The following is a 26,085-nucleotide window of genomic DNA, read 5'->3' on the forward strand; positions in this document are numbered from 1 at the left end:
GCACACTTCAGAATCTCACCGGAAGTAGTAGGTCATCCGGGGGGTTTTCGAATATGGCCTACAATGTATTCATACACTCAGTCCGCTTTTACAGACTCATTGTGCTCTTATAAACGAGTCTAACTCCAACGTTCTGGGGAAATATTTTGCGATAAACTGATTTGTCGGAAGATTAGTGATGGTGAGCGACCGTGGTGTAGCTCGTTTATAGTCTACCTTTAGCCTTTTACTTCTGGCGACTATATTTAGGCTTCAAAATTCATAAAAGTTGTGTTCATCTATGAATATGATCTTGAAGGACAAAATGTTTAAAGGGATAGTTCACCCAAAAATGAAAATTAGCCCATGATTTACTCACCCTCAAGTCATCCGAGGTGTATTTGACATTCTTCATTCAGACGAATAAAATCTGAGTTATATTAAAAATGTTCTGGCTAATCCAAGTATTATGATAGCAGTAATAGTTGCTCTGTTTTTGAAGTCCATAAAAAATGCATCTGTCCGTCAAATAAAGTGCTCCACTCGGCTCCGGGGTGTTAATAAAGGTCTTCTGAAGCGAATCGATGCGTTTATGTTAGAAAAATATCCAAATTTAAAAATGTATTTCATTTTTTTCTATGGCTCTGCATCAGCCGTCCCCGCGCCATCACTTCCGGCGAATAAGGTCAAAATACATGTAAAATACCGGCGCGATCATAGATATATACATAGATTCCTCATTAGTGCCTGCACAGATGGGTCGAATGAGGCATCTACGTATATATATCTTTGATTGCGACAGTATTTTGACCTTATTCGCCGGAAGTTATGGTGCTAGGAATACTAGATGACATTCGTCTGATAAGAGGTAAAAAAATTACATAAATACTGTTGGGTTTCTCAAAGAAACCAATCGTTTTGTGTCTTAAGGCATCAATGTGTCGCCACGAGCCGCAGGGTTTAATAAGGATTTGTATGTCGACGTGTTTTTACTCTCATTGCTCTCATACTCTAAAATATCCCCATTGACATGCATTATACGACTTGCCCTGGGGGTAATCAGATAAACATAAAAATTTCGTTTTTGGGTGAACTATCCCTTTAAGTATCAATTTTGTTGAGCTCAGAGCTTGTTTTAGCGATAATTCAAAATTCTATTGGTTTTTTTTTGAGAGACTTAGTGTTATGCTAACCGCCGTTGGCCTCTCTATGACCTCTCTATTTCAAGCCACGAATATTTAATCACATTGACATCCCAAAAGAAAAATAAAGATATGTGAACAAACTGCTAATTTTGGATTCATATACAGCAACTGCCGGATATTTAACATGAAAAAACACCCTCACGCGAAGCTTCCAAACACGTGGATTCCTGATGGAATGACAATTTCTGATATTTTAAGATCAAATTCAATATACACCTTATTAGTGATGCACACTATAGTGGCAAAATTTCTCCTTTTGTTCCTTCACAGAAGGAAGGAAGTCGTGTAGGTTTGGAACAACATGAGGGTGAGTAAAGGGTGATCATTTTCGGCTGAACTTACCCTTTAACTGCATAATCATATAGTGTGGCACATCATAAAAGACCCTGAACCAAAACCACACTCAGACAGGAGGTGATTCAGGCTTTGGATGGACCATAAAGTTGCTGTGAAGGTGTAATTGCATCATCAGAACGGAGACTCCTGCTCAGTGTAGTGTGCACTAGAAAGTGCACTAGGGTGAGAGTGAGAACATCCACCTCAAGAATCACAGAGACGTGACCTTTGCATAAAACCCTCTTCATTCAGAATGACTGACTCCATTCACAGCTCCCGTGAGAGCATGTCAAAACTACAACCATTAATATTCATGAACTACACCGATGTGTGATAATGCACAGTGTCGAAAGATGTTCAACTAATTGAAGAGTATTGAAGTGTATTAACTTGTAAACAGTGAAGTATTATCATGCTTGTGTGCATGTGACATTTTGATTATATTGACCACATTAGCAATAACATTAACAACATGCTTTATTGATTTCATAAGTAGATGGTGTGTCACATTTCACAATATTCCGTATTTAGGCACCGCTTGAGCTTTATTGATCATTTTGAAACTGAATTATCCATGTTATAATTGGTCAAGAGACATTGCAAGAACAGCACGTTTGTATACACTCACCTAAAGGATTATTAGGAACACCATACTAATACTGTGTTTGACCCCCTTTCGCCTTCAGAACTGCCTTAATTCTACGTGGCATTGATTCAACAAGGTGCTGAAAGCATTCTTTAGAAATGTTGGCCCATATTGATAGGATAGCATCTTGCAGTTGATGGAGATTTGTGGGATGCACATCCAGGGCACGAAGCTCCCGTTCCACCACATCCCAAAGATGCTCTATTGGGTTGAGATCTGGTGACTGTGGGGCCATTTTAGTACAGTGAACTCATTGTCATGTTCAAGAAACCAATTTGAAATGATTGGAGCTTTGTGACGGTGCATTATCCTGCTGGAAGTAGCCATCAGAGGATGGGCACATGGTGGTCATAAAGGGATGGACATGGTCAGAAACAATGCTCAGGTAGGCCGTGGCATTTAAACGATGCCCAATTGGCACTAAGGGGCCTAAAGTGTGCCAAGAAAACATCCCCCACACCATTACACCACCACCACCAGCCTGCACAGTGGTAACAAGGCATGATGGATCCATGTTCTCATTCTGTTTACGCCAAATTCTGACTCTACCATCTGAATGTCTCAACAGAAATCGAGACTCATCAGACCAGGCAACATTGTCTAATTTTGGTGAGCTCGTGCAAATTGTAGCCTCTTTTTCCTATTTGTAGTGGAGATGAGTGGTACCCGGTGGGGTCTTCTGCTGTTGTAGTCCATCCGCCTCAAGGTTGTGCGTGTTGTGGCTTCACAAATGCTTTGCTGCATACCTCGGTTGTAACGAGTGGTTATTTCAGTCAAAGTTGCTCTTCTATCAGCTTGAATCAGTCGGCCCATTTTCCTCTGACCTCTAGCATCAACAAGGCATTTTCGCCCACATGACTGCCGCATACTGGATGTTTTTCCCTTTTCACACCATTTTTTGTAAACCCTAGAAATGGTTGTGCGTGAAAATCCCAGTAACTGAGCAGATTGTGAAATACTCAGACCGGCCAGTCTGGCACCAACAACCATGCCTGGCTCAAAATTGCTTAAATCACCTTTCTTTCCCATTCTGACATTCAATGCATTTAGGGGTGTGGTCCTGGTCAAGACAATCTCCTGAACTTCAAACTGAAGCAACTGCCATGTGATTGGTTGATTAGATAATTGCATTAATGAGAAATTGGACAGGTGTTCCTAATAATACTTTAGTTGAGTGTATGTGGAAGTGCAAAGGCAGACGGGAACATTTCCAGAAATTGGCACTTAAATTTGAGTCAAATAATAGTTAATATGTGACTTCATATCAAAAAATGACTTCCCACTCCAAGAAGTCTATTAAAATAGGACCCAGTGTGCTGTTAATATAAAGGACTTTTCTGTATTGATTTTTCCACACGTTTTTACTCTATATTTCTTGTGTTTATAGGAAATGTCTGTAAACTCAGTACACTGCTCAGGCATAACATTATGACCACCTTTCTAATATTGTGTTGGTCCCCCTTTTGCTGCCAAAACAGCCCTGACCGGTCGACACATGGACTCCACTAGACCCCTGAAGGTGTGCTGTGGTATCTGGCACCAAGATGTTAGCAGAAGATCCTTTAAGTCCTGTAAGTTGCGAGGTGGGGCCTCCATGGATCGGACTTGTTTGTTCAGCACATCCCACAGATGCTTGATTGGATTGAGATCTTGGGAATTTGGAGGCCAAGTCAACACCTCAAACTCGTTGTTGTGCTCCTCAAACAATTCCTGAACCATTTTTGCTTTGTGGCGGCACATTATCTGCTGAAAGAGCCACAGCCACCAGGGAATACCGTTTCCGTGAAAGGCTGTACATGGTCTGCAACAATGCTTAGGTAGGTGGTACGTGTCAAAGTAACATCCACATGGATGGCAGGACCCAAGGTTTCCCAGCAGAACATTGCCCAGAGCATCACTGCCTCCGATGCCACGCCTTCTTCCCATAGTGCACCTGGTGCCATGTGTTCCCCTGGTAAGTCACTCACACGCACTCGGGCATCCACGTGATGTAAAAGAAAACGTGATTCATCAGACCAGGCCACCTTCTTCCATTGCTCCGGGGTCCAGTTCTGATGCTCACGTGCCACTGTTGGCTCTTTTGGCGGTGGACAGGTGTCAACATGGGCACCCTGAATGGTCTGCGGCTATGCCGCCCCATACACAACAAACTGTGATGCACTGTGTATTCTGACACCTTTCTATCAGAACCAGCATTAACTTCTTGAGCAATTTGAGCTCCAATAGCTCGTCTGTTTGATTGGACCACACGGGCCAGCCTTCGCTCCCCACGTGCATCAATGAGCCTTGGCCGCGTGCCATGACCCTGTGGCGGTTCACCACTGTTCCTTCCTTGGAGCACTTTTGATAGAGACTGACCACTGCAGACCAGGAACACCCCACAAGAGCTGCAGTTTTGGAGATGCTCTTAGTTATCTAGCCATCACAATTTGGCCCTTGTCAAACTCGCTCAAATCCTTACGCTTGCCCATTTTATCTGATTCTAACACACTAACTTTGAGGACAAAATTGTCACTTTCTGCCTTATATTCAGGTGCTGTGATGAAGAGATAATCAGTGTTATTCACTTCATCGATGATCGGTGTATATGCAACCATAACATGATAACTTTACTATGTTTAATGTTGTTTTTGAAACTTTACAGTCCCTGTTCGTTGCTGCTGAACATTGGTGTCCATGAAGAAACAATGGATTTGGAGAGATGTGGGTGAGTAAACCAGTTAATTTGTGGGTGCACTGTTCCTTTAATTGGAAATATCACCAGTGTAATAAATAATAATTCAATATAATCATTTACCAATGTGAAAACAAAATCGGATAGTCTTACTGGTCATTTCCAGTGAAGTGAAAAGAAATGGCTTTAGCTTCTTTTTTTTTATTATTCTATTGTGGACAGCAGCGTTTACACCAGAGGAATGTTTTGTAGCATCACTGAACTGAACTGCCCCTGAAACACTTAGTCGAGGCGTTTAGATACTGAGCTGAGGTTATGATGATGAGATCTCAAGGGTTCAGCATCAGACGTCTACATCAACACTGCCATCCAGAGGAGAGAAAACGTTAAATCTGAGACAGATTTCACTAAAGAACATTTGATGGCTTTGCATCAGTTATATTACATTGACTTATTTTTATTGGACAGGAATTGATTGCATGTTAAAGAGTTAGTTCACCCAAAAATGAAAAATCCAAGCTTTATAATGGCAGTGAATTGAAGTTTATAAAAGTGCATCTATCCAAGAATGTCATATTCACCTAGGATGACTTGAGGGTGAGTAAATCATGGGCTAATTTTCATTTTTGGGTGAACTATCCCTTTCATTTGTTGGGGGGGGGAAGCTTTTAGCATACACTTTGATTCTTTTGAATCTGATTTACAGTGAATAATCGTGCATTTGGAATATTTATACAGTAGGTATGAAAGTATTTCCATGCATGATGCCAGACACACACAGTAGCAATTACATTTGCACGTTGTTGAATTTTTTTATGTTAAAGACTGCAAACTAGTTATGCTGTTAATTGTGATAATGAAATAACAGACACATTGGTCCTTTTAGATGTTTCATGGTACTGATTACCATATCCACATCATGCTATTACCATAGTACAAGTCAAAGGCAAGGTAATGCAGAGTCCTTTTTATGGTAGGGTGTTCAGAAATCCCAGAATGCAAGTAGCGCAGCAGTGCCATCTAAAGGCCAAGAGAAACAATACAGGAAGAAACCGAAACCACAAAGTGACTCTTAATGTTCTTTATTCATTTGCACCTATTTAAATGTTCCCACAATACATGACAATAAATACATCAGGTTCCCTGTACATCTCATCTTCATCAGCAGCTCAATGTACTCTGTATTTACAGTAAGACTCAGATACTACAAACCAACATGTTACTTCAGGCACCTTGTGTATCCCGTTGATAAGACACACAAATACTTGACATGTTCAAAAAGGGAAAGCAAAAACACGCGCTTCGCTCCCGACGAGCCAAAAATCAGTTATTTGGAGCGGTTCCAAAAATATTGCGGGTCTGGCGACATGTAAAAGTTGATCTGTAATACAATTCAATACATGTACAATACTTTACAATCCTAAAATAATGAATATGATCGTGGTTATATTACATTTTAAAACCGCTGTTAAGCTGTGCACATTCATTGCACTACAAAACTCAAAAGAGCGGGAACTCGTGGAAGCTCATCCCGCCAAAGAATGAATATATTTAATTGCGCGTTTTTCATCTCACAATTCGGACCTTTTCTCACAATTGTGACTTTATAACTTACCTTTGTGAGACATAAATGCAGAATTGAGAGGAAAGAGTCAGGATTGTGACACAAGACGCAATTGCCTTTTTCATAAAAACACACACCAGCGCAATTTCAAGCTCTACAAAGAAAGTTTCACATCGTTTCACTGCATGATAAATATGGCCGAAATGATGCAAAACGCATGGAAACGGGTCAAGGGTGTGGAATAAATGATGGAAAGCAAAGATTCACATTCTGTTCACGGTTTCTGTCTGATTCACAGGTCACCGGAGGGGTTCGAAGAAGAAGACTGCTGTATTTGCATGGAATGCTGGTAGTGGAGGAAATGATGCGCGTGTGGAACAGGAAATGAGTGCAGGTCAGTCTAATGATTGATGACCTCAAACTATGAGATGCTCCACAGTGTTTCTCACACAAAACAGACAGAGGCCTCTGGGAAATATAAAGCATCTCTCCACTGTATAGGAAAATATGGAAGTCGTGAACAAATGAATGCGATCATTCTAACGGAATGACCTTGGAAAAATCCCAAATCCCATATTGAACATGGAATATGGCTATACAAAAAAAACTGCAGATAAAAAATATATTCCGATCGAATCTCATTCCACAAAATCATCAAAGCCTCCGAAAATGAGGTAGCCGATACGTAGATGTTGGCTGATTTTGAATAATTCTCCTTTAATTTGATAGAAATAGCGTCGAGGACAATAGCTCAACAAATGCCAATTCTTTTCTTGAAAGTAAAAATGGAGGTCAAATTTCAGTTATACCAATGTAATATTTGAAGTAATGCTGTAATATTGTGATTTGAAACATCCACGTTAGTCAACATGACATTTTCTTCTAAATTTAATGCCATTTTTGATCATTACCGACACTACTGCATAGAACCTTTACTCACACACGCACGCACACACACACACACTTCACAATCAAGCCGTGTCCGTATGATACATCTAATTGGCCTAAAGAACTACGTTAGCATCAGTAACTACACCAAACCGCTGGTGCTCTAGTGTCTTGGGTTTGGTTAACATCGCCACAAATACTGTTCATGCACTTGCAACCGGATGCATCTCTAATCTATTAAAACCTTGTCAAACGCCACGGATATGTGACTTTAAGGCTTATATAAAGAAAGTTTGCGCAATCGCTGCAGAACTTTCATCAAATACAGTTTAAAAAATACTGTCGGCGTATTAATCTCAACTTCTGTTTGGGTGAATTTCACGAAATCATGCTTGGGTCACATTTACAATTAGAAATACGCAAACAAAGCCTATTATTAGAAGGGGGGGGGGTGTGTTTAATTGCCACGAAAAGTCTAAAAATAGGCTTTATTTTCTTCCTTGGGCTGGGCGGAATGACAATATATCGTGACGATGATATTTTGCGGTATGTAAATATTTAGGGAAGCACAGCACTGTTGCCACTTCAGTGATGAATACATGAATGAGAACATAAAGAGCACGACACGCTTGATGTTAAAAAGAGTAATTAAACACTGGCACACTGTTAAAGTTCACGCACAGAAAGCTGCCTCTCAGAAGCAATCGCGAATTTGGGGCATGCTCGATGTTAAAATGTGATATAAAGCGCAATAAGCTGTGAAGAAGAACTTGTGCGGTGCTTGCGCGCAAGCCGCGTCTCTCAGCTTGTTGCGCTTGTATGGGCGATGGTATTCATGTAAACACAGCCGTTTATGTCTCAAGTGAAATTAAACCAGATGCATCAGTGTAATGGATCTGTGTATTCGCTCTTAAAGTGACAGCAGCCTAATAAACCTGACCTGTCAGAGTCAAATCAAATAAAAAAGAAAATAACTTTTGTAGCTTTAATAAGAATACATTTATATTTAATTGAGGGAAGACTATGAAGTATTTTATTAAATAAACCTATTGTACCTGTAATTTTCTTTTGTAATTTGCTGCTTTGTTCTTATTTTTACTAGCAAAAATAAGATAAACAAACTATATTGTGAACTAAGATTGGTCGCATCGCCCACCCTTAGTTGCAATGACCCCGTTTTCATGAAATTCATCCAGTTTTTCTTCAATCTTACGAGAGTAACAATAAACTTCAAGTCACCACAAGCTCTGTAACAATAACCTTTGCTGCACTTTGCCCAAATATCTATATACACAAAGACCTTTGCATTTAAACTCCATCAGAATCAAACAATCTCCACCACATCGCATCCAATCCCACTGATCGAGCCCTTAGAGTGTTGATTCATTTGTACACTGATGTTAAACACTGTAAAAACGGTCAATAAAAAAGCCTCTGAGTTCAGAACCAATAACCAGCAAAAAATCAGATAAAACACACTAAATAAATACAGCTCGCTCCCAGACGTTAGTCGCCGGACAGGTGGAGGGTTTGCGATCTTTTTTTCCAAACATGATTTGGGTCGAGGGTTAGAGTCACACAGTGCTGTCCTCCAGCAGCGGTTCGAAGTCCTCGTCGCTCCCCGGCAGCGGCGTGTTGGTGTGGGCTCCGGCCAGACTGGCGCTGCTCTTACTGGTTAGGCAGGGCGTCGCTGGTGGAGTCGGCTGGTCTGGGATGAAGAGAGCCACTATAAATGCCACCACCACCGTGCAGGCGCCCAGGAGGAACGGAGGACCTGGGATTAGTGTCTTCTACGTAAAAAAGGCGAAAAAGAAATCGACATTAGAGAAGGTAACATAGGAGATGATCGGTACCGGTACCCAATGGGATGTTTCCATAAATAACTGTCAAGAACCTGTAAGTCATTTATAGAAGTGTTATTGACATTATGCCAGAGCTGCCCTGGTCGCTGTCTGCCATTGTCTGTGATGTTTGATTACTGTAATATTTACAAGTAAATAGTTCAGACTTACACACCCTCCAGGAGCTTACGTTCTGCCAGTGAACGACGCCTTGTGGTCCCATACCAGAGAGGCATGAAATCGCTCTCACGGACCTTTTCTTGGACCGCTCCCACCTGGTGGAATGACCTGCCTATCTCAATTTGTGCGGCCGAGTCTGTAGCCTTTTTCAAAAAACATCTAAAGACGCATCTCTTCCAGCAGCACCTGACCAATCAAGAATAGCACTTATCATTCTATTCATTTCCTGTCTGTCTAATTTATTTATTTTTTTAAATAAAAAAATTCTGTCCTGTGTTCTGCGCTAGATTAACTGAGACTTGTTACAGCATTTGCATATTGTTGCCCTTGACTGTTCTAGTTGCTTCTATTGCTCTCATTTGTAAGTCGCTTTGGATAAAAGCGTCTGCTAAATGTAAATGTAGGCTACTAGCTACTTAATTTAATTCATAAAAACAACCATTTTATTATTTTTTCTTTTTAATTTCATTTCTATGAAAAGATTTCCCACAAATTGTGTTAAATATTTTCTGTCAAACAAAGTGCTGCACCACTGAACTTTATATGGTTAAAATTAAAACATGAAGAAAAATTGTAATTTATTAAAAAAAAACTTTAAAAAATAACGTTTTTATCATTTATTATTATTACATTAGTGTTAGTATTATTATTACATTGAGACGTATCTAAATTCTACTGTACAACAGTCATTTATTTGTCAAATTAGCCAAACTTTTATTTTGACGGGTTGCCGTGATTCTGAGTTTCTGTGTTTGATATGACGGTAGTTTTTCTCAAATGAAACGGTAAAATGCTCATGATTGACTCTCAGTGGCTCTGGAGATGACGTTCGTGCGTTCATGTCCTCATATGAGAGGCAGAGATGGAAACATGCGACCATCACGCGCGATTCTGAGTGTGTGTGAAGTAAACCCGTAGACCAGGGGTGTCCAAAGATGAATTTCAAACGGCCCGCAAGCTTGTCTATTAAAATATATTATATGTGGCCCGCCACGGACAATTTATGAATCGTGCAGTTTCACGATGTCAACGCAAGGTGGCAGTACTAGACTTTAGGCCAGGGAAACAATGGTGAGAAGTGTTCGAGTTCGGCAGTACGAGCTGCGAATCTCTCTGTGATTTGATTCAAGTTAATTCCAGTTAAACAGCACTGACTAAATCAACAACACTAACGTGCAAATCAACTGAGCCGATTCAGTTCAAATACTTATCAAACAACAATTCACCAACATTTATTATGGATTTACTGAGGTAACACCTGTAACCGGGGTAATTTGTCAGAAATGTAGGTTAATATCTAATTTTATTTAATTTGTAATGTAGACATGTATTAAATTAGAAATAAAGGCCAAATTGCAGACTATTTTTGTCATAAACTTGCAGTTGTATTTATATGTTTATAGACTAAATACCATAAAGCTATTCTAGATATAGAAAGTTTTTTTTTTTTTACTTTTTGCCTTGTGTGCGCTGCAAAAAAATGCTGTCATTTAGTATTTTTTGTCTTGTTTCTAGTAAAAATATATCTAAAAATTCCTAAATCAAGATGCATTTACTAGATAATTTAAATTATATTAGATATTTTATCTTATTTTCTGGAAAATTAAATTAAATTGAAGAGTTTTTGGTTAAAACAAGCAAATATATCTGCCAATGGGGTAAGAAAATAATGTTTATCTCCCAAACAGAAACAAGATTATTTTTCTAATCCATTGGCAGATAATTTAGTTTGTTTCAAGCAAAAACTCCATTCATTTAGATTTTTCCCCCCAGGAATCAAGAACAAATGTCATTTTCCCTAGAAATAAGCATCTTGATTTAAGAATTTTTTGATATTTGGACTTGAAAAAAGACAGAAATACCAAGTAAGAAAAGTATTTTTTGTAGTGTGGTTTTACCTGTGGTGATCTAAATAGGGAACTTATTCAATTTAAATAAGAATAGAGTTCTAACTCAGTAATAATATTTAAATTTCACCCATTAAAACTTATTGGTTGATGAAAGTTTTACAGATATTGTTAAATATCTATACATTTACATCCATCTCAAGCTACTCTACGGTCAGTTCAAGCTTTTGTCAAAATTATCATATTTCCAAGAAACAAAACATTTAATTTATATATATATATATAAAATAGAAAAGGGGCCGGCCCCCGGGTGTGTCCACAACATCGAATCTGGCCCCCTTTTAAAAAAGTTTGGACACCCCTGGCATAGACTGTAAACCGCGCGTCTACGCATTAATTCGCACAGAGACACACAGGATTCGTATTTAAATGGTCTTTTTGCGGTTTAATATTCACAGACACTAGTCTATATCACAATATGCGTTCTCAGGTACCGAAATTTGGTAACGATTGATTTAATGTGAATCGGTACTTGGTAGTGCCCTTAAAAGTACCGAGTCCGGTACCCAACCCTAGAGATGATATATATATATATATATATTCGGCTGCACTGTCTTAACTTTCATAGGACTTCATTGAAAACACTCGCTTTGCTCCGCACCGCTCCGTTATGAATGCCCGAGCGGCCGTGTGCATTTTACTTTCGGTTTGAAATGAGCGATTTGAAAAGCCCCCGCCGGTGATACCGGTTTTATCGGTGTTATCACACGTCGATTAACCAGTGGGGAAATCCCTTATACTGTACCAGTCAAAAGTTTGTTAACATTGCTATTTTTAATGTTTTTGCAAGAAGTCTCTTATGCTCATTGAGCATTTATTTGATCAAAAATACAGAAAAAAAACGTAATATTGTGATCCTTCAGAAATCATTATGCTGATTTAATGTTGGAAACTGTTGCGCTGCTTAATATTTTTTTGGAACCTGTGATACTTTTTCAGGATTCATTGATGAATAAAGTTAAAAAGGACAGCATTTATTCAAAATATAAATATTTTCTAACAATATAAATCTTTACTATCACTATTATTAATCGATTTAACACATCCTTGCTGAATAAAATTGTAATTTTTTTTTTTTTTTTCAAAAAAAATAATGACCCCAAACTTTATTCATCAAAGAATCCTGAAAATTGTCACAGGTTATTTAAAAAAATGTAAGCAGCTCGAAAGTTTCCAACATTGATAATAAATCATCATATTAGAATAATTTCTGAAGGATCATGTGACACTGAAGACTGGAGTAATGATGCTGAAAATTCAGCTTTGATCACAGGAATAAAATACATTTTAAAGTATATTCAAACAGAAAACCATTATTTTAAGCTGTAATAATATCTCCCAATATTACTGTTTTTTTCTGTATTTGAGTAAATAAATGCTGGCTCGATGAGCATAAGACACTTTATCGTCATTTTAACCAAAAAGATTCAATACTTGCATTAAAAATGGGCAATTTAAGCATTTAAAATACCTCAAGTGCTTTTGAGTGAGGATGCAAATGAACGATTACTGAATCAATGTTTTGAACTGATTCACTGAACCGACTGCAAACACAACTGTAAAACACACAGGGTGGCTGAACGGAGTGTGTACCTCTGTGGCGATCGGTTCGGGGATGGCGTAGTCGGGTTGGATGGTGGCGATCCCACTCAGCTCGACATGAAAGAGGAAGAAAATGAAGCCATACAGCGCAGGACCCAGACCGTTACAGAGACCCCGAATGCCTGTTATCATGCCCTGAACCAGACCTGAGGTAAGAAAACACACAGCTCTTGATGAGATCCTCATTTAAAAGCCAACAACAAATGAAAATGTTCAACATGTTTCTGGTCTCATTAGTTATTTTAATAGAGGTCCTATTACAGTGTGTAATAGTGTTGTCAAAAGTACGGACCGCGATACCAAGTCGGTACTGAAATGTAAAAAATGTGATGCTTTGAGAGATGTTGAGCGGAATCGTAAACTGCTCTGATTGCCTATTGTGCTCACATGCTCATCAAACATGTCTGTGATTGGCTACAATGACCAGCGCTTCAAAAGCATGTTGTTAATATACATCAGTGATGCTTTATACTCACAGAAGCATTTGAATGCAGGCGCCTATCAGCTTACCGGTCCGCTGGTCGACGCCTGTTTTGCTTTCAAACACTCCTGTGTTTATTATTGTAGCCAATCACAGACACATCTGATGAGCATGTGAGCACAATGGCCAGTCAGAGGTGTTTACGATTCCAGCTCAACAGCCCTCAAAGCGTCACATTTTTTAAATTTCAGTACCGATTTGGTATCGCGGTCGGTACTTTTGACAACACTAGTGTGTAATGTTTTTGTTGGAGCATGAAAAATCTCTGCAAAGGCAATTCTTCTCTATATCAGTGTTTCTGAACTCCATGAAACGCCTCCATTGTAGTCTTGAGTTTGCTTCCAGGAACGAACACGTCACAATATTCCTAATTTTAAAAATTAATACGCAGAATAAAGGGGCGGGCCTGGTTGAGTTAGTAGTGTGTTGAAACTGGCGGTTATGGTAAGAAGCGGGACACCAATCACAACACACTGGTCCAGCTGACCAATCAGAGCACATTGTGCTTTTCAGAAGGAGGGGCTTCATAGAAACAGGAACTAAACAGAGCGTTACTGACAGACTGGGATGAGAGGAGCCGCAACAATGAAGAATATGAGGAAAATAATGTGTTTTTTGAACATTCAAACATGAAAACCTGTTCTAGTAGAGCCCAAAAACAAAATCAAGACTTGGCATAATAGGTGCCCTTTAAAGAAAAAGTGTTGGATCAGTCCCTTAAAAGTTTTGAAAACGTGAACGTTTGCATACAAGACTTTACCCTGTTTATCCGGATCTGCGCTGCGGGACACTAAAGCGCTCACTGCAGGGAATGTTATGCTGGACATGGCTGCCACGGCGCCGGCCGCCCACATCATCCTAAATGACAACAAAAATAACATCACGCTTCTGGACAGGGTGAACATCAAATGCAAGCGACTCGCTCTTCTTAAACCAGATGGTTGTTACGTAATGTTTGCATTAGCAGATTGCATATCTGGATGTAGATGTTAACTCACCACGGCTCAGAGCCTAGACCGTACCAGGCCAGCTGGAGGATCTGGAAACCCAGACCCAGAAGAACTGTGTTCTTGTTCCCGATGGTCCTCATTAATAAAGTGAGAAAAAGTGTCTGTCGGGAACACAAGGGAATGAATAATTACAACGTCCTGCAACATATTTTGGGGTGCTCATTTAAAAAATGGTGCCTGTTTTGCTCTAGCACGTCACTTTCTCTCAAAACATGATGGCATTTGACGACAATTTTTAGGGGGAAATAAGTATTGTATTATCCCTTAACCCTCTGGGGTTCTTCATTTATGGGTCACACTCAGGACCTTCGGGTCAAAAATGATCCGGAGGGCGGGATTAAGATAAAAAAGATTTGAGTAAAATCAATGAAATATATTTTTGTTCAATAATATTTTTTCTTTTCTTTTTGAGATCATTTTATGATTTAAAACTAATATTTATGCAATAATTATGACATTTTTTCCCATTGAATATATAATATATATATATATATATATAGTTTTTGTTATTTTTTTTTTATTAAAGCTGTATTTCATTTTAGAGTCAAGCCTGGGCCTCATGTAAGTTCAAGTAATTTTTATAATGAGATCGGGGCCATCCAGTGGACACATTTTTATCACACAATAGCACATTTTTACCACTAATGTGGATCTTGCGTTTTATAAAAAATAAAAAAAATCATAGCTTCATCGGAATGGCCTGAAACTTGGTGACTTTATTGGTGCTTGGTATATGAACACCCCAAAAAATTGGGGACAGGATTTGAAAAGTCTAAGTGGTCGTAAAAAAAAAGTCACACTCAGGACCTTCGGGTCATAGGAAATGAATGGGAAATTTGTTTTTTTGTGCATACAATCTACAAATCAGCCAGGATGCAGAAAAAAAGGACTCAACAGTGAAGGAGTGAATCTCTAAAAACTCACACACACAAAGACACACGCACACACAAATGAACGTGTTCCATTCCAAAAGCTAATTGTGTTTTTTTTTTTTGTGTGTGTGTGTGTGTGTGTGTGAGAGAGTTTTTTTGTCTGTTTTGCACTCTTGATGTTTTAGAGATTCACCCCTTCACTGTTGAGTCCTTTTTTCTGCATCCTGGCTGATTTGTAGATTGTATGCACAAAAAAAACTCTATTTTCATATTTTTGCCGATTTCCCATTAATTTCCTATGGGGGTCATTTTTGACCCGAAGGTCCTGAGTGTGACTTTTTTTTACGACCACTTAGACTTTTCAAATCCTGTCCCCAATTGTTTTGGGTGTTCATATACCAAGTACCAATAAAGTCGCCACGTTTCGGACCATTCCGATTTAGCAACGATTTTTAAAAAAAAAAATTAAAAACGCTTCGGGTCATTTTTGACCCGAAGAACCCCAGAGGGTTAAAGGTGCAGTGTGTAATATTTATGAGGATCTATTGACAGAAATGCAATATAATATACATAACTATGTTTTCAGTGGTGTATAATGAGCCGTTATGTTTTTATTACCTTAGAATGAGCCATTTCTATCTACACACACCGCGGGTACTCTTACAGTGAAGTCGCCATTTTGTGCCGCCATGTTTCTACAGTAGCCCTAAATGGACAAACTTCTCTACAGAGCGCTAGCTACACTGCTATCTCAGACGACGACATCTTTGTCCTGTTTCGGCCACTGTAGCTATTCTATATGTGCTACAAAAGGGAGGGGTGAGCGGTAGGCGGTTGCAATTCACAACCTCGCCACTAGATGCCGCTAAAATGTACACACTGCACCTTTAATCACCAGAAAACTGCCACAAAGACATGCTTCCCATCATCCACTGAGCCAGGTTACAACTATTTGTTCAATTCTCAGCCGATTGTCACGTCAGACATTATTTTATGCCTAATCCGGATTTCAAGGCTAGAAATGGGGCCAGTGATAGAAGAAAATGATGTTTTAGTGACAGAAAATTGCAGATTTTGTGGGAAAAAAGGTTATTTATTTTTAAACTTATGTAGTTATTTGACATTTAATGGAGTGTTTGTACATATTTTTCCACTTCTTTGCAGATTGTAAGTTTAATTATATATTTTTAATACTTCTTGTCATTAAAACAAAGGTTCTGATACTTCACTGCTTTGTTATTTTGTTAAGTGCATTAAAGCGCATGCATACATATAATGTGAAAAATGTATGTTCATATTTTGGTTCAAAAACATGATGGAATTTTTTTTTTTTTAACTCGGCATCATTAAATTAGGTAATAGTGGGCCTTTTTATGCAAATCAACGGGTTTTTTCCCCAGATAATGGGCTGTGTTATCGTACTGAAACATCTTGTTTTCATTGCTACATTGTATTGAATTACAAAGGATGTGAAGCAAAGCTGCTTGAATTCACCTTGGCTGCTAAAAATAAAACACTAGCACTTAAATAAACCTTCTGGTGCCGTGCTATCTGCTCATTACAGCTCTGCCTATATTTCATTACATTTACCGTTGAACTTTTTAAAGGAATTCAATTCAATTAGAAAGCGTTTGTGAGAGCCACTTTCACAAGATGCCTTTCCAGCTCAACGACACAAGTAATAAGGCAGAGCGAGGAATATTGCCTCAATTAAATACCTGTGCCAGGATGGAGAGGATTCCCACCACGCCGATGAACACCGCGATCGTTTTGGGCGAGAAGTTAATGACCTGAGAGACACAGAGAAAGAGCCACACCGCTATCAGTCTGCACCACTGGGCCTGAATCGAATTAACTCTGTTATGTCCAGTAATGAGCCGTCACCCAACTGAACTCAACAGCCAGACGGGATGCCACTAACAATCCACATAAACCTGGAACTTCCTAAGGAACCTGATGAGTTTGTGAAAGACTTCTGTTTCAAACAGCACTGCGCTACAGTCTTGTCACATGACCTTACATGGCATGTTTAATCAAGCTAGTAAAGTCCAGTTATCATATATAAGTGAATAAAAAATACATTTATTCAGCAAGAGTACATTAACTTCATTAATTAATTAGAAATGTTTAACTTTCAATTCATCATAAAATCCTGAAAAAAATATGAAGCAGCACAACTGTTACATTGATCATAATCATAAATGTTTCTTGAGCAGCAAATCATCATATTAGAATGATTTCTGAAGGATCATGTGACACTGAGACTAGAGTGATTTGGAGTACACTAATATTTCACAATATTACTATTTTACTGTATTTTTGTTGAATACTGCACATTTTGTTGGTTTGTTAATTTTACTCTATGCTTATAAAATTTACTTTATACTTATATTTTTAAGGTAGATTATTAAAACTGAATATTATAAAATCTTAACTGATTGATAGACAGATAGATAGATAGATAGATAGATAGATAGATAGATAGATAGATAGATAGATAGATAGATAGATAGATAGATAGATAGATAGATAGATAGATAGATAGATAGATAGATAGATAGATAGATAGATAGATAGATGGATGGATGGATAGATAGATAGATAGATAGATAGAGGGATAGATAGAGGGAGGGATGGATGGATAAAATGATGGATAAAACGATAGACAGACAGACAGATAGATGGATGGATAAACTGATAGATACTAAATGTATAACAAAAAAAGTAATATTATAAAAGTAGAAATATTATATTTTTATGAAATGTAATATTTATTTTTTAAACATAATTGTTTTACTATATAAGTTTTATACAGTTACACTAATTATACAAATAATTACATCATATATGTGTGTGTACTGTGAATTATTATATATAAATACACACTCATTCATGTATACATTTAAGAAATGTGTATACTGTATGTACATTCATACATTCATAAAAATAATTCCTAAATATACATGAATGAGTGTGTATTTATATATGAATATTAATTATACACAGTAGACACATATATTATGTAAACATGAACTTTTATTTTGGATGTGATTTATTAATTTGACAGCACTAATTATAATACAGTTGTATAACTGTATAAAACTTGTATAGTAAAAAAATTACTATACATTTTACTCTATACTTATAAATGTACTTTATACTTATTTTTGAGGTAAATTATTAAAAAAGGATTATTATACAAATCTTAACATATCTTTATGTATATATGCACTATAGAACTTTCCATTACTTTGATTTTATTAATTTCCATAAACACATTTTTATAAGTATAAACTACAAATTATACTAACAAAAATTTATAAATTAAATATTATAAAAGTAGAAATATTATACTATAGTTGTACATAATGTTTGGTATTTTAGGTCAAATTTTGTGTAAAAATACTTTTGACAGTCGATCAAATAATGAGTCAAGATAAACAAGCTAATGAAAAAATGGATTTAGAAGGTCAAGTGCATTGCATTGTGGGATACGGTATTTCATGCCGTGTGATCTGTTGTATACCATGCATTTTGTTGGTCTTCGTGCATACATAAATTTGCATATGATATTTTTGTTTACTGATCCTACATTAGCTTGTTTACTTAATTTAAAGCGTGTTGGCGCTAAAACACTTCCAGTCACAAGTGCAGCAAATGAATCATGGGAGTGTTAAACAATAGCAGACGGTGAAAACATGCAGTCAGTTGTTGCATAAACCGCCCTGCAGGATAAGCTGCTAATTAAAGTTTAATGGAAGCAGACAGCTGCTTTAATGAGGGTAAGCTGCTAATTAAAGTTTAATGGAAGCAGACAGCTGCTTTAATGAGGGAACATTAAATATAGACTCTTCACATGAGTTCATTATAAACCCAAGCACCCTTACCTGACGCAAGTAGAGGAAAAAGCTGGAGTATTGACCCGCCTCGGGCAGATAGGACAGAAATACTGTTATACAAATGAGAAGAACGGTGGTGTCCTGCCCAACCTTCCGCAAAGACTGAAAAACACAAACATCATCAATAAAACCAGTATCTCGTAAAACGCAAGTCTCCTATGTTTTATATATCAGTACAGATATAATAAGATCATAATAGTAATGCATTAACTAACAATGAGCAATATTTATAGCAGTATTTATTAATATTTGTTAACTGTCACCCCGCTTTTTGAGAATAGATAGACATGAAAATCCAAACTCAAATGATTGTAATTCAAGAATTCTTGGATCTAAGACCTAAGTTTGGTCTTGTTTTAAAGAAGACACTTAGCAGATTATTGCTGAAGTGCTTAAAAAAATTAAAGGTGCATTATGTAACTTTTCCGTCCACTAGAGGTCGCCTGTTCAAAAAAAAGGCGTAGTTTGATGACGACAAGTTTGAGCGCAGAATCTTGGGACATGTGGTCTTCACCTCACAGCCGGTGGGAAAGAATCGGGATGTAATCATGTTGATGGATGTGATTATTAACGTTACTGTAGTCTGAAGCAGAGCAGGACCGAGTGTTGTGGAGCTGAGGAACCGCTGGAGCGATTGTTAATAAGATGAACGCAACACTCGCCTCGCGAGCAGCGGGACTTTTATTATGGCATAGTCGCCGGCGGGACTTTTATTGTGACAGTCGTCAGCGGCATTTCTGCTTTTCCAGTCATGAGTATGAGGTAACGCAGCTCTGTTTATCATATTAGACACATCTGAGTGTGTTAATGATGTTATGACGTTACTCTGTTGCTATAAAATAGAAGCCATATGTCTAACCAAGTTGTGTTCCAAATTTGAAGTATATATCACGAAAATTAAAGTTCCCATGAGACTATGTTTAGGCGCTGTACCAAAAACATCCACCGGGTGTCACCCACATGCCATTGAATTGTTTTTATGCATTCTCCTGTAACAAATGAATCAATTTCTGTCCAAATTTCACCAAATATGGAACCTTGAGACCTTTCTGACGATATGTGTTTTGTCAAGATTAGAAAAGGTTTTGACAATTAAGTAGTTAAAATTAAAATAAATGTTGTAATTTGAAACCTGACACCGCCCACTAGGGGAGGGGCCAGCTGAAAGAATATAGAGTACTGTTTCCATGGTAACCCAACGTCCAATTTCAAAACGCTTTCCACAGGATGAATTTTGAGTTTGTAAGCTTTTGAATGATCCCTAATTTATGGAAGAAAAAAAATGTGAGGACGTTACCAAGCGTGGGACGGTGACAGTTAAGAGGTTAATATTAGTTCATAGTTCACTATTCATCATGCTAGCTCAAGTCCATTAAATAATATTAACAGATACAAATGTTGATTTTAATAATGAATTAGTAAATGTTTAAATGAACATTAAGATGAATACATGCTTTAGAAGTATTTTTCATTGTTAGTTCATGTTAACTAATGTTATCTAATGAAACCTTATTCGTTACTATTCGCCTTTACATGGGTGCCAATCTGCGGTGAAAGAAAGTGTGTATCCTTTAAATTCTTACAGCAATGGGGTCGGCCTGTTCCCAGGTGATTGGCGCCCCCCAGGTGTTGAGCCTCATCTTGTCGGGCAGCGACTCTGGGACGGCCAGCAGTATGAAGCAGATGTCGGCCAGAGCGATGAGGGTCGCCACCAGCACCACCAGATTATCTCCGTAACTGGCCGAGAGGTACGCGCCGATGGCCGGGCTGGTGACCAGACTCGCTGCAAACGTGGCAGAAACCTGGAACCATTAAACAGAATATAAATAACTCAGTCCATCCATCCAGCTGGGTCAAGGACACTGAATCCAGGTCATGCAGACGTTTGGAAATAGAAAAATCCGGTCGTATTACTCTGACATCTTTCAAAACTGCTTTTAGTATTTAATAAAAGAGGCGCTTACAAGTCCATATGCCGTACTCCTCTCGTGCACATCCGTAACGTCTGCGATGTAAGCGAAGATTACGGAGAAAGTGACGGAAAAAGCACCGGACACTGATATCATGGCAAAGTACCACCTGAAAACAACAAGATATCATTCATTTAAACTGAGACAGAATATTTAAAGGCATTGTTTTACAGTGAATTTCCATAACTTTTGCAATTATTAGAAAGATACATTTCAATGCTGAAGTGTCGTTTCTGCACCAACCACATCACCACTGGTTGGACAAACAAAGAGTATAGCACACACAAAAAAACATTTATAATTATTAATTAGTATTTTTATTAAATTAAATATTTAATAAATATTTGTATTATACATTTTTACTATATAAGTTTTATTCTATATATAAAATTCACTTTATACTTATATTTTTAAGGTAAATTATTAAGGATTATGATTTTAAATCTTAATGACAATATAAACAATATGTATCTGTACACACACATACATACATATATACATACATATATATATACATATATATATATCTGTGTGTGTGTATATATATACACACAAACTTTCCATTACTTAGATTTTATTCCCATAAACACTTTTTTTTTTTACAAATTATACTTAATGTATAACAAAATATATTAAATAAAAATATTATAAAAGTAGAAATATACACACACACACATATACATATATATATATATATATATGTGTGTGTGTGTGTTAGGGCTGGACCAGAATATTCGAATATTCGTTCGATGGGTTGGTATTCGATTTTCAAATTTGTGATTCGAATATTCGTTGTTGTTGTTTTTTTCGTGAACACCTGGCATCCGCTCGAAACGGCTCTCATTCGCGCTTGCATATGTTATAACACTATAAAATCACTATAAAATACAATACTTTTTTTCAATTATCTTATAGCCAAGCTTTTTTAATAGCCTCGTTATACTTAATAAATATATTTTCTTCTTCTTAGGGTTCCCTGCAGCAGAGCGCACAACTGCACAAGCTTATATGGCAGAAGCCATGTCTGAGCTTGCATTTTGGGTTAAACTGCGTTCGTTTGACATTGTGGAAAATAGAATAATATAATCAAAATGTATTATCCTTTTTATACGTTAGGGATGTGACGGTGAAAACATGTTCCCTCAGTGTTTCCCTCATTGCTGTGCTTGTGCGCTGAGCGGCTGAACGCATGCAGCCCTGCGCCGCGTTTACTTTCGGTTTGCCAATTCAGGGGCGGGTTGCTTGAATTGTGGGTTCATTAGCTATTATTCTATAATGAAAAACATAGCAACAAAACAGTACAATGACAAACTCCCTTAAGTAGGCGCTTTTACATCGCTTTAAAACCAAATATTCCGCGATCATCTTGTAATTTAGCTCCTCGCTCTCGTGTAGAATATGATCTGACTGCTGCTGCTGATGTGCTGAGACGCCCGTTAGTTTGGCTCGAGTGGCACGTTCAGTTTTTTAATTGTAGTTAGTCTTAGACCCTAGCCTGGCCGTGTCCTACAGCTTACCAAAACTATCGCCCCGAGTCCCGTGATTTTTTTATTTTATTTTTTTATCCTCCCTATTAAGCCTACACATCGTTGCAGCCATTAAAATAGTTCAGTTTTGTTTTTAATGTCAAAGTAGTTATATTTTGTTTCGTTTCTTTATTAAGTTAATTTAGAAAAATGTTTAAAGCATTTTTATGTTTGTTAAATTAAAGTTTTAGTTGTTTTAAAGTAATGACCAAGCGGCCAGCAGCTGACAGTGAGTTAACCGCATGTTGGATCAATTTAGCCTCTCAAATCCACACTGGACATGTCATAGCCTACTTGTAATGAAATCCATAGATATAAAACACTTCAAGCATCACAATGTTGGTTTAAACATTTAGCCTACTATCACCACCACCACAGTAAAAAGGCATTTTTGACAAGCTGAGGCTAATGCTGCCCGCAACGGCGCAAATGAAACAAATAAAATGAAGTGACGTGACGTGTTTTTTAATTAATTAATTTATTTTTTATTTAATTTGTTTTTTTATTTTAGTGCCATATAGAACCTTTTTTTTTGAGTAAACATTCCTCCCTATTACACATTGTTGCAGCCATTTAAATAGTTCAGTTTTGTTTTTAATGTCAAAGTAGATATATTTCGTTTCGTTTCTTTATTAAGTTAATTTAGAAAAATGTTAAAGGAAATTTTTTTGATTGTTAAATTAAAGTTTTCTTTTTTTTAAGTAACGACCAAGCGGACTGAGTGAGTTAACAACACATGTTTGATCCATTTATCCTCTTAAATCAACACTTAACTTGTCTTGCTTATAATACTTTTTTTTTTTGAGGAAACGTGTTCAAAAATAAATAAATAAAAATTAGGCAGGTTGTCTTAACTTACACCTCTCCGCAAAATTAATATAAATCCGATCTTCAATTCTTGCGCTATATGCACATTTAACGGAGTTCATGTCAACGAAAGCAACAGATATGAGCTGCATTATAGGCTATTCATCAGCTCATTTCAAGATCAAAGACCGCAATATCAGAACGAGTGATCTAAGCACTGTAAGAGCATTTAGTCTCATTCATTTTAATGAAGATGATTGTGTTTTTGAGCATCTAAGAGGTTCGGCAGTTTGCGTGTTGGCTTGCTTTACTCATTTGCGGCGATACTCTAAACACTGCGAGCCGTCTTAACAGTCGTGTTGTCATAGTCTCATGTTGTTTCCACCAGCGCTGCACACCTCATTGTTTCTTTTAATTAATGAATGTCTAAAATATAAAATGAAGGAAAAAGCCCGCGTTTGAGGTATGACGTGAAAATTGTCCCGAAGCCCGGCCCCAGCGGCAGAAATTGGGGCTCTTAGTCTGTTCTATAACTGAACAGAATTATTTTTACTAGCTACTATAATATATCAAAACTGGAACGTAACAGATCTGTGTGTTTTGTATCACTATTCATTGCCCGTTCGCGGAGCATATAAGCCCTGCCCGCGTGAGGCGCGCCGCTTCTCCAGATTCCAGCCTTTATTAGAGAGAAGGATATGTTCAGCTCCTTCCCTCAGAAGCTTCGAATATTCGATGTTGATTACTACAGAAGCTTCGAAGCTCAAAAAATGGTATTCGGACCAGCCCTAGTGTGTGTGTGTGTGTGTGTGTGTGTGTGTGTTTTTTTAGGTAAATTATTAAAAAGGGATTATTATAAAATCTTAACAATATGAACACTGTATGTATATATATGTGTGTGTATATTCACAAACTTTCATTACTTTGATTTTACTCTGATTGTATTCATTCCCATAAACACATTTAAATTCCAATTAACTATAAATAAAAATATATATAATTATAAAATAATAACTAAATATCATAAAAGTACAATATTATATTATATTTTTGGACCTTTATATTAGGTGGCCTTAACTACTATGTACTAACATTTTAATTAATCATTTGATACGATGCACTTATTGTGTACATACATGTTTTTACATTGTACTTACATTTTAAAAATTACCTGCATGTAATTACATCTGTAATTAATTTCTGTAGTTACATTTATAATTACACAGTTGACACTTCTTACACCTAACCCTACCCTTAAACTTACCCATACCACCACACCTGTCCCTAACCCTACCCTTAAACTTACCCATACAACCACACCTGTCCCTAACCCTACCCTTAAACTTACCCATACCACCTCACCTGTCCCTAACCCTACCCTTAAACTTACCCATACCACCACACCTGTCCCTAACCATACCCTTAAACTTACCCATACCACCACACCTGTCCCTAACCATACCCTTAAACTTACCCATACCACCACACCTGTCCCTAACCATACCCTTAAACTTACCCATACCACCACACCTGTCCCTAACCATACCCTTAAACTTACCCATACCACCACACCTGTCCCTAACCATACCCTTAAACTTACCCATACCACCACACCTGTCCCTAACCATACCCTTAAACTTACCCATACAACCACACCTGTCCCTAACCCTACCCTTAAACTTACCCATACCACCACACCTGTCCCTAACCATACCCTTAAACTTACCCATACCACCCCACCTGTCCCTAACCCTACCCTTAAACTTACCCATACCACCACACCTGTCCCTAACCATACCCTTAAACTTACCCATACAACCACACCTGTCCCTAACCCTACCCTTAAACTTACCCATACCACCCCACCTGTCCCTAACCATACCCTTAAACTTACCCATACCACCACACCTGTCCCTAACCATACCCTTAAACTTACCCATACCACCACACCTGTCCCTAACCATACCCTTAAACTTACCCATACCACCACACCTGTCCCTAACCATACCCTTAAACTTACCCATACCACCACACCTGTCCCTAACCATACCCTTAAACTTACCCATACAACCACACCTGTCCCTAACCCTACCCTTAAACTTACCCATACCACCACACCTGTCCCTAACCATACCCTTAAACTTACCCATACCACCCCACCTGTCCCTAACCCTACCCTTAAACTTACCCATACCACCACACCTGTCCCTAACCCTACCCTTAAACTTACCCATACCACCACACCTGTCCCTAACCATACCCTTAAACTTACCCATACCACCCCACCTGTCCCTAACCATACCCTTAAACTTACCCATACCACCACACCTGTCCCTAACCCTACCCTTAAACTTACCCATACCACCACACCTGTCCCTAACCCTACCCTTAAACTTACCCATACCACCACACCTGTCCCTAACCATACCCTTAAACTTACCCATACCACCACACCTGTCCCTAACCATACCCTTAAACTTACCCATACCACCACACCTGTCCCTAACCATACCCTTAAACTTACCCATACCACCACACCTGTCCCTAACCATACCCTTAAACTTACCCATACCACCACACCTGTCCCTAACCATACCCTTAAACTTACCCATACCACCCCACCTGTCCCCAACCCTACCCTTAAACTTACCCATACCACCCCACCTGTCCCTAACCCTACCCTTAAACTTACCCATAC

At 38.0% G+C, this 26,085-nt stretch overlaps 1 protein-coding gene across 1 annotated transcript in view; it reads right to left on the reverse strand.

Annotated features, from left to right (window-relative positions):
• Window positions 1–5,793: 5,793 nt before the first annotated feature.
• mfsd14ba (major facilitator superfamily domain containing 14Ba) overlaps window positions 5,794–26,085 on the reverse strand; it is a 32,158-nt gene continuing 11,866 nt past the window's right edge. Inside the window, exons 5-12 of the mRNA XM_079804139.1 lie at window positions 21,049–21,163; window positions 20,668–20,886; window positions 19,073–19,186; window positions 16,904–16,975; window positions 14,302–14,414; window positions 14,064–14,161; window positions 12,814–12,968; window positions 5,794–9,082 (exon numbers count right to left, since the gene is read on the reverse strand). Coding sequence (XP_079660265.1) covers window positions 8,867–9,082; window positions 12,814–12,968; window positions 14,064–14,161; window positions 14,302–14,414; window positions 16,904–16,975; window positions 19,073–19,186; window positions 20,668–20,886; window positions 21,049–21,163 — 1,102 coding nt within the window. The 3' untranslated portion in view covers window positions 5,794–8,866. The remainder of the gene's footprint in view (window positions 9,083–12,813; window positions 12,969–14,063; window positions 14,162–14,301; window positions 14,415–16,903; window positions 16,976–19,072; window positions 19,187–20,667; window positions 20,887–21,048; window positions 21,164–26,085) is intronic.

The sequence above is a fragment of the Gobio gobio genome (assembly GCF_949357685.1).
Source record: "Gobio gobio genome assembly, chromosome: 22".
NCBI lineage: Eukaryota > Metazoa > Chordata > Actinopteri > Cypriniformes > Gobionidae > Gobio > Gobio gobio.